The 9,924-nt window shown below is 48.1% G+C and overlaps 2 protein-coding genes across 2 annotated transcripts; both read right to left on the bottom strand.

Annotated features, from left to right (window-relative positions):
- Positions 1-316: 316 nt before the first annotated feature.
- Positions 317-1,394, bottom strand: LOC136495287 (ethylene-responsive transcription factor ERF039-like). The gene has a single exon (XM_066491253.1). The coding sequence runs from the start codon at positions 1,229-1,231 to the stop codon at positions 470-472; it is 762 nt and encodes a 253-aa protein (XP_066347350.1). The 5' UTR covers positions 1,232-1,394; the 3' UTR covers positions 317-469.
- A 3,084-nt stretch (positions 1,395-4,478) lies between these two features.
- On the bottom strand, positions 4,479-5,844 carry LOC136498087 (ethylene-responsive transcription factor ERF024-like). The gene has a single exon (XM_066494027.1). It carries the CDS (start codon positions 5,813-5,815, stop codon positions 4,865-4,867), a length of 951 nt encoding a protein of 316 aa, XP_066350124.1. The 5' UTR covers positions 5,816-5,844; the 3' UTR covers positions 4,479-4,864.
- Positions 5,845-9,924: the final 4,080 nt, after the last annotated feature.

Raw genomic sequence — 9,924 nt, 5'->3', positions numbered from 1 at the left:
GACATGTTCATATATATTCTCGCACGCCTTCAATAATCTCGATGTTGATTCACTTTGTTCGAAAAAGGCTCTGTTTGGGACAATTTATCTCAAAACAGGGCCGAAGAAAGTAATAGGCCATCGGATGCCAGATAAACAACTGAGCAGTGTAGTAAGATGAATGTAATCGGTCGTCGTATGCTAGATGGACGGCTGAGAGCATTGCTTCATGGAAACCTCGTGCACCTCGGGTGTCTGATAGAAAACATTTCTCATGTATTATTGTACATGATACAAAGTGACATGAGTCTTATTGACCTATAATGGAATCAAAATTTGGAAACTATGGATTCAATGTAACTACATGTGCTTTTGCAAAATTTGTTAGCACGCATCACAGCGACGATCGACAAGGTTAGCTAGCTAGCACACGGTAATGTGTAGACCAAAAGAATCTCGTGGACGGACGGAGTTGTCTAGTCTTGGAACGTCAATGTTCCCAAAGCAGCAAGGGCTCCTCGAAGCAGAGGTCATCGGCGATGTCATCCCACGGCGAGCCACAGTAAGACGGCAGCGGCAGCGGCGACAACATGTACCCGAAGTCTAGAAGAGCGTGTGGCACGTCCAAGAACGTACAGCCCAGTCCAATGTCAACGTCGCCACCGAGCTGGTCGAGGTGAGCTTGGTTCTCAGTGTCGCATGCTTCCGGCATTGCCCGCTCTGGCGGCGGCGGCAGCTCCTCCGTCTGGGTGTCGGCATTGTCGTGGCCGTGGGCGCAGGAGGACGGGACGACGGGTGAAGCAGCCGCCACAGCTGCCGCCGCGAGCGTGGCGGCGGCCTGCACGTCCTTGGGCGCCGCGGACGCGGCGCGGGGCAGCTGGTGGGCCAGCTCGGGGAAGTTGAGGTGCGCGGCGCGGCCCTTGATGGCGACGGAGGCGGCGTCGTGCGCGCGCGCGGCCGACTCCGGGTCGGCGAACGTGCCGAGCCAGATCCGGGACTTCTTGCGGGGCTCCCGGATCTCCGACACCCACTTGCCCCAGCTCCGCATGCGCACGCCGAGGTACGTCGGATGCTTCAGGTCCCTGCGCGGCCGCTTCTTCGTGCCCTGCTTGCCATTGCCACCGCCGCCGGAGTCGTCGCTGGAGCTCGGCGACGACGCGTTGAGGGAGCCGCTGCTGCTGCAGGTGCAGCCGCCCTCGGACACCTGAGGCGACACCTGCTCGTCGTGCTCCATCGACGACGACGACGACATGACGTGGCGAGTGTGACGGTGGCGATCGAGTGAGCCCTGCCTGCTAGCTTGCTGCTGATCACGACGCCAAGTAGTGTCTCTCTAGCTCTGCTTCTACAACTTAGGACCGATCGCTGTGAGTTTGCCGGCACTTGGTGACTGCGATATGTGAGGTACCATTCGCATACCATATATATATGGATCAAAGGATTGGCTACAGTTGCACTGATCTCCGAACAGAAAGTCAGTGTGGAAACCGCAATTGGAGTGTCATATTTCTTTTGATTCTCCAAAGAAATGTGAATGGCATTGAAAAAATATAGAACGATATAGGACAAATAAAGGGCAGGGGAGACGGGAGAGCAAGCAAACCCAAGAGCAAGAGGTTGTTGGTGTACGCGCTTCTCTGACGGTCAGTGGTCGGTTTGCAGTACCGAGTACTGACCCCACATTTGATTCCGGTTGTTTATTGGTCTCATGCAGCAGCAGCAGCACAGTATTCGTTCGTGCAAAATGTGATTATGTGAGAGTGCGTTGCTTCCATTGGATGGGTAATGATTAAAGTAAGCTGAAAATGGCATCCCAGGGCAACCAATCCGTGGGCCGTGTGCGCAGTATTAAGCTCTGCACCAAATCCCTCATTCAGAGATCCAAAAGATGTGAATCCGTGCTAACATAAACCTGTTCGTTTGGCTGTGGTTTATTGTAAATGATCGTAAATTTTCAGTCAGAACAGTATTTTTCTTTCACATAAATCAGTCAGTAGTACTTCTTCACGAACCAGCCAACCGAACAGATTGATTAGCTTCAGTTACAATAACACTGCCAGATTCCAGGGAGAGCTAGGGCATTTAAAATACGTCGTGGGAGGAACTCGTGGCATGAGTTTTGAGATACGATGCTTCCTCAGATCACACTCCAGAGCCTTTTTGAGCTTTGTTTTAATTTGCGATCGATCAGGCGACAGAAACTCTCCTCTGAGAAGAAAAAAGGCTGGAATGGAGCAATCATTTCGGTCTTTCGGCTCGCTGCAGCCTTCTATCTGTATATTGTATGGTTTAGTCACATGAACTTTTTTGGCACTTTGATCCTAAACAGAAAAGGACTGTTGACCAATTATAGATGGTGGGGCTCCGTCGATCGTCGTCGTTCTTCTTCGACCTTCATTCGTTCTTGGTTTTGCTTCTTCGCTTTTCAGTGTTCTCCGGCTTTGCTCCCGCGAATCTGATGCAAGTTAAACCCGTTGCGTTTTTAGCCTTCTAAGAGGCAAAAGCAACAACACTTGATTGGGCCGAGACTCATTGCTCTGTCCTGATGGCAACTGCCAGCCTGTTCGGCTGGAGCTGCTGGTTTGTAGATTATTACTGCGGATTGGTTTGGTGTGAGAGAAAAATACTGTTTTGACCATATGTAAACAGTGCCCACGTGAGAGAGCTGGCTAGCACCAGCCAGCCAGCCAGCCGCTCCAGCCGAACAGGCTAGGAAAATCTTTGAGAGAAAGAGTGGCTTGTTCTTGTCTTTATTGGATTCATTCAGTTTATATTATTAGTTGCTAATTTTGCGACAGCCGGGAGCTCTGACGACTGCGCATGTGCAATTCTGTAATCGGAATGCCTTACGCTGTGCCACCTGCATGGATTATTGGATTCCTTCCGTGCTGTTTACTGAATCTCTCGACGAAATTAGTACGGTAGCTTCATGCTCCAGTCGCGCCCCCGTAACTGTCGTATATCCTGCAAATCTCAACGAGCGCATCAGAACCACCGCGTGGGGGAATGAATCAGGAACTGATCAATCAGGGCGCAACTTGCATCCATCGATCGATCGGACGGACGGTCACACCAGCATTCAAGCAAGCGGATGATGCTGTTGAGCGCTAGCTAAGCACCCGATTATTAGCTTTGGGTGCATCGCCGGCCGTTCCGTCCCGGGCAACCCGCGCGGGTCCGGCCGGCGATCCCTCGCACAAAATCTGCACTCGCCGATGCAATTTCAGCGCGCAACAAACGCCACTCTACCACCCACCTACCGTGCCTGCCTATGGGCTACGGGCGAGCGAGCGCCCGCCGGTCGACCTGGCCGGACGGCGACAAGGGTCCCCGCGCGATCGAGCCGGCCCGGACGATTAATGTAATTACCCTGCCGGCCGGCGTCGTTAGACGCCGGCGGAGCGCGCGCGCCGCACAGCACAAGCGCACATCGCAGCTCGCCATGCGCTAGTGAGGGTGCGGCCGTGTCCTGGCTAGCTGTGATGATGCGCAGCGCGGGTGTACTGCGGTGCTGCGTGCTCGCGCTGGCCATGTGACGGGGTCGCCCGCCGCCCCGGCGCTCGCATACGTACGTGCCACCTGTCAGGCGATGTGACGGGAATGTACCGACGCCAGCCAACTGGGCCGGTAACTGGCTCTGCACCTAACCTAACGGCGATTGGCCCGCCGCTGCCTGTTCCTCCCCAGCTTGTCAGAGCCCCAGCAGTTGGCGGGCGGACGGGGACAAGGGAATAAATGGCCTCTTTTAGTTCGTGAATTTTTTTGAAAAATAGTATCGTAGTATTTTTATTGTTATTTGATAATTAGTGTCTTATAGTTTAATTAGGCTTAAAAGATTCGCCTCGTAAATTTCGTCTAAACTATGTAATTAGTTTTATTTTTTATTTATATTTAATACTTCATGCATGCGTCTAAAGATTCGATGTGACGGAGAATGTTGAAAATTTTTGCAAAATGAAGTGCAACTAAACAGCACCGTACATTGCGAATTCTTCGTTTATGGCCGGTGTTTCCAGCAGCTGTGCTCTGTACAACCTCGGAAGCACAACGTGGAGTCTGTACCGAACCAGGCGCAAGATGATATTGCGAGTTCAGTATAGAAATAGAAAAAACGTAGTAACCTGCGAGAGGAGAGCAAGTGTGTCCGTCCAGTTGGCGTGACAAGTTAAAAAAAGCACTTTCGACTTTTTTGCCGTAACAACGACGCAGCAGCGGCAGCAGCAAACGGGAGCGTTGCGAACTGGAGCTGTCCACTTGTCCAGTGAGAATCTGCCAAACGTTAACATGCCAACATGGACTCTCCGTCTCTCTGCTGCTTTCGCCGGCCCGCCGGGCCCGGCCCTAAAACGACCTCCGAACAGAAGGCAGATCGCCACTAATAGTAACAGCTCAGCCGAACTATTATATTATTACATTTTTTTTCTGTTTTTGTTTAAAAAATCAACAATAAATATTATCATTGTTGATGCGAAATGCAACCATGCATCTACTACTAGAAAATAACTGCGATTTGCAAATGCATCATCAGACTGCTGCTATCAGTCGACGTCTCTAGTCCTCACAGCTGATACAGAAAGAAAGAACACACGGGACAGCTGCTCCATGCCCAAATCAAGCACAGGCAATACTCGTACGTACTAATTTAGGGAGTGTTCGGCAGTTGGTAAAGCCGCTGATGCTGATTTGTATGGCTGATTTGTTTAGAGAGAAAAATATTATACTATAACTTATAAACCAACAAATAAACTGGCCGAGCCGAACACTCCCTTAAGAACAGTAAACATACTAGTATGTGTCTGGTGGTTTTCCTTCTTTTTTCTTGGAAAAGACCCGTATACTTCACTGCTAGTGTGGTAGATTGTAGAAACGTAAGGCGATCGAGTAACTACTCGGCCCACAAGAGCGGCTCATGCATCCCGACGACGTCGCAGCCGTCGTACTCCTCGGCGGCCATTGCCGCCGCCGGCCACACCGGTGGCCACCACAGCCCGTCCCTCAGGTCGAGGAGGAGGTCCGGCAGGTCGAACAGCGCGCTCTCCTGGCCCTGCCCGCCGTCACCGTCGCCGTGCGTCGTCGTCGTCGCCGTAGCCGCCTCGGGGCAGCAGCAGTCAGCAGCAGCCTGCTCCGGCGACGCGTCGGCGTCGGCCGCGGGGGACGACGGCAGCAGCTCGGCCGACGACGAAGGCGAAGGCGACGGAGACGGCGGCGCGTCGCACTGCACGTCCGCGGCCGCCGCCTGCGCCGCCGCGGCCTGGATGTCCGCGGGGGAGGTGGACGCCGGCCGGGGCAGCTCGTGGGCGCGGTCCGGGAAGTTGAGGTGCGCGGCGCGGCCCTTGATGGCCAGCGCCGCCACGTCGTGCGCGCGCGCCGCCATCTCGGCCGTCGGGAACGTGCCCAGCCAGATGCGCGACTTCTTGCGGGGCTCCCGGATCTCGGAAACCCACTTGCCCCAGCTCCGGCGCCGCACGCCGCGGTACGACGGGTGCTTGTACCCGCTCCGGCTTGTTCTGGACGCAGCGCCCGTGGTGGCCGCTGCCGCCTCTTCGGCCTCTTTGTTGCCGACGCTCGCCTCCTTGTCGTCGGTGCTGCAGCAGCAGCTGCTGCTCTCCTCGCCTTGGTGCCCATTATTGGTGCTGCCGTCGGCTTCTACTTCTTGGGAGTCCGGCGAAGAGCCTCTCTTCCGCTTGTTCGTGCCTTTGCCGGAGTTCTTGGGAACAACCTCTTGCGGCGCGTCATTGACGACTGAGGAGGAGGATGTAGAGGACGAAGAAGAGCAAGATGTGGTGGGTGTATTGCTTGTGTCCACTGCCATGGCTCGTTGGGCTGTAGCGTCCATGGCTAGGCTAGGAGCACTGGGAGAGGGAAGTGCCGAGTGCGGGGAGGTAGAGTTGAGCGCCCCTCGGCTATAAATAGTGGTGTGCCTTTGCTCCGTGTGGACTGGTGGCCTGGTGGGGCCTCAGTTATTTCTGAATTTAAGCCTTTTTTCTGTTCACAAATCAACTTGCTAACTCATATACGTTTTAAAATATATAAAAATAGAGTAACCTAACATATTAATATAGAAAATATGTGAGCATACACAAATGACTTATAGAAAAGTGTGTAAGCTTAACTCTTCATGAAGAGTTAACTTATCATTTTTTTTGTTCTTCATACTCAATAAAATATTTTATGAGCTTGCTCTTTTAATATTGTTAGAGCTTCCCTAGGACAAGGATCAACTCCATTTCCATTACATGGTAGAAAAATTCTTAGATCTAACATGTTTTACTAAATGATTTAGAAATTTCATCAGAGCCAACAAACCGGACAAGGAGGGCCAAATTCGCCCCTGAATAGTAAAATTCTACAAAAATGGTGTTTATTTTGGCTGTTCTTGAAGGACTAAGGGCATGCTTGTTTCAAATTTTATCTAGCTTCTACAGCCAAAAGCCAGAAGCTAAAACAAAACAATCCGGCTATTAGCATTTTTTAAAACTGGAAGGTTGGCTTATATGGAAATGAACTAAAATTCTAAAAGCACTTTGAGAGGCATTTTTCTGGCTTTTGATGTGCTGAGAAGTTGAAAATACATGCTTTAAGTTAATAGAAACAAGTCAATAGAAAAGAAAAACAACAACCAACAAAGAAGTTTTAAGTTAAAAGTCTAAAAGTTGCAGCTCAAACAAACATGCCCCTAGTTTCGTTGTGGTAGAAGATTCTAGGCACTGGCATTTACTAAGTGCTAAAAAACTCAACAGGCTTAAGGCTTGTGTATAATGAATAGTTTGTCTGTCAGTTGGTTAATTGGTTACTATTAACGAATACATGCTTTCTTTCAAATTATAGTTCACTTTTATTTTGTTCTAAATTAAATTTATTTAAACTTAATTAAGTTTTAGAAAAAATATAATGTCATCTATAAGTTTACATAAACGCACTATGTAAACATTATTCCAACAAGAATTTAATAAATCTAATTTAATGTTGTAAATGTTGGTATATTTTTCTAAAAAGTTTGAAAAGTTTGATTTACAGTGAAATCAAAGTGAACTATAGTATAGAACGGAGACAATTCAATCATCTAAAAAGCAGTGTGAGCGGTTTATACGGCTGATAAGCCGACTGAAGCTGATTTGTTGTGAGAAAAAAAAATATTGTACCATGCCTAATAAACCAGGTTGATAAGTTCAAGCGAACAGGGTGATACCTATATAAAATTCAATTGTATAGCTATAAAAAATATTATTTCACTCTAATTTGGTGATAAATATTGTGCTTTTCATTATGAGTACTAAATATATGTGTAAAAACGTTGAAAAGTTATTGAGATATAGATTTGTTGTACATATTTATCATGTTTATGACGTGTTTATCGTATTGTCCGCCCCCTCCCCCCTAATTCAAAAATTCTGGTCCGCCACTGCGTACGTGGCACTGCTTAACAATATGCCAATGGTAGGTTGAGAGAGAGCATCCACGCCATGTTGTGTTGCCTTTCACCATCTCTTTGTCAAGTTTCGGTTCGCAGTGATCGGAACGTAAGTGGAATTTCCAGAGATCTTTTCTAAAGCAACCTTAAACTTGATGAAGGATAGACCACCATTTACCTTGATAGCGTGGCATTTGGGTCTGTGACGCCTTTGGCCCCAATAAATTTATATGTGAAAGCAAATGTACCGTCAAAAGCCGAAACTAGAGGTGCTCAAAAGACCAGAGAAGCATAGAAATTTTAGTAGCATATGAAAGCAAATTTGATTTTCTAATTAGTTAGAGGATACCTTTCAAAAAAGTCCATGCGAAGTACCATTCATGTGCATATACTACTAACGTAAACATTTGTTTTTTCCTTTAAAACACACTTTTTCTTATTTGCAAAATTAAGGAACATTTATTTATTCATTGTACCATTCAACTGATTTCTTTATAGAAGATTCTAGGCATTGACATAGTAAATACTCGACGGGCTTAGTCTAGTCAATCATCTATCGTGGTCCTGCAATCAATAGGTACTTCTGACCTGCTATGAGCTGAGCAGTAAGTTTTTGATCCGTGGATCTTATTCGCCTCCAGTTGCTGTTAACTAGTTAGACGATGCAAGTCAATCTTCTTCTGGACAAAAACCCAATAGAATAACCCATCCAAATACATTATTTCTAAACCGAGCAATAACGTGATGCTATCAACATAATAATGAAATGGGGAGATCAGGAGAGCAACAGATTTGTTTATATTAGACTGATTTGTTTATAGGTTCTAGAATTCTAGGCATTGACATTCACTCAGTGTTACTGACAGTCTGACACTCAACGGGCTTAAAAAGTACCACTTTAACTAACCATCTCTGCGCGGTATGAAAAAACAAAGGAAGCCATCTCTGCAGCACTATGCTAGAAGTATGCCGACACGCTGAAGGCTGAACGGTAAGCTTTTGATCCGTCACTCTCATTCGTCTCCAGTTGGTTTTAACTAGTACAGTAAGATGCAGCAAGTCGATCTTCTTAATGGGCAAAATAGTTTGTTAAACTCCATTCCAGAATAAACCATCTGTGAACCGATCAATAAACGTGATTTAGCATAATCATGCAATGAGAATTGCGGCCAAGTGGCGCTGATGCCTGCATACAAAAATGCGATGGCCAGATCAAGGAGGGCAGCCAAGTGGTGGCGGTGGCGCTTGCGTACAGAATGCGCATGCCGTTGCCGTGCAGGCGGAGCGCAAATATTATGCTCGGCGGGCGATCGTGGGTGCAAGCCTGCCGGCCGGCGCGTTGCCCGGCCCGGGTGGCCGGTTGCCCAACCAGACGACAAACGGAGGGCGTCGAGCTGGACAAATCTCGGCCAGCATTTCGCCGGAATCCGTCCCCGACTTGTTTCCCGCGAGCCAGGAAAGCCCAATTTGGCTTCGGTTTGTCCGGTCTCGCCTTTGACTTGCCTTCCCTTCCCTTCCCTTCCCTGGCTTTCCCTGGAGTTACTCCTGCTTCTGAGGTCTGATGGCCGGACGGACAGCGGACAAGGTTGGAAAGATGAAGCTAGTTAGGCCAGGGAACACCCATCTCTGCCGAATTTCAGTTCTGGCTGATTGGAATGTATCAGGAATTCAGGATTGAAATGCGATCTCCTTCAGGCAACCTCAAGACCGAATTGTCCGGTTCAGTATATACGCAGCTTCAGTGGACCTCAGCGCAGGTCAAAGCAGATACGGAGTAGTCCGGCTACATATTCTACCAGAAATGTAAAAAGGCTTTGTTGCTAGTACATCTTGATCGTCTACTTAACAAGTTCAAATAGAACATGAGACAATTTGAATGTCGTTGCATTGGACAAATCCAAGAGTGCTATACAAAAAATAAATAAGAAGTGCAACCGTGGACTGTGGACAGCGGAAGGAGCAAGACACCTAACATGCCTTCTTCAGGGCTTTTAGTGGTTCCTCATATTTCTTTTGCCTTTTTCCCTTCTTTGGTTTGAGCGTTTCTACCCAGCCGTTTTGTACAGTATTTTTTTTTGTTCTTATACACTTAATTATTCTCTAATATAACAAGCATCTATCCTCGTGAATTGAATTTACTTTTAAAAGTGCCGCAACAGGGAAGAAGATCCTCTGCACTGGTAAGATTCCTTCTACGCATTCGTGTTGCCATTCTTGGCAGTCAGCACGATGCGATGGTATATGCCACGGCCCGTGCTGGCACCAGTACGGAGACAGTGTAGTAGCAGTAGTATTTGTTTAGAAGCATCGATAAGAGTACTATCGGTACAAATCCCTAAGGAAATTGTACTACCGCAGTAGCCCTATAATAAGCTGCTGCAAGCACGCGAGAGAGAATTGCTCGGTCCTCCCGAGCAGATCGACCGCGGGCCGGAGCGTCTAGAAGCCGATGAATAATATTTTTTTCTCACATTAAATCAACCAATAGTACTTTTAGTCATAACTTATAAGCCAAACAAATCTAAATGAACAGG

The sequence above is a fragment of the Miscanthus floridulus genome, chromosome 12 (assembly GCF_019320115.1).
Source record: "Miscanthus floridulus cultivar M001 chromosome 12, ASM1932011v1, whole genome shotgun sequence".
In the NCBI taxonomy this organism is placed as follows: domain Eukaryota; kingdom Viridiplantae; phylum Streptophyta; class Magnoliopsida; order Poales; family Poaceae; genus Miscanthus; species Miscanthus floridulus.
Note: the sequence above shows the minus strand (reverse complement) of the source record. Positions and strands in the feature narration are given on the sequence as shown.

Bases quoted from the DNA above. Each gene is read 5' to 3' on its own strand.
- LOC136495287 (XM_066491253.1), bottom strand. From the start codon at position 1,231: ATGTCGTCGTCGTCGTCGATGGAGCACGACGAGCAGGTGTCGCCTCAG.
- LOC136498087 (XM_066494027.1), bottom strand. From the start codon at position 5,815: ATGGACGCTACAGCCCAACGAGCCATGGCAGTGGACACAAGCAATACA.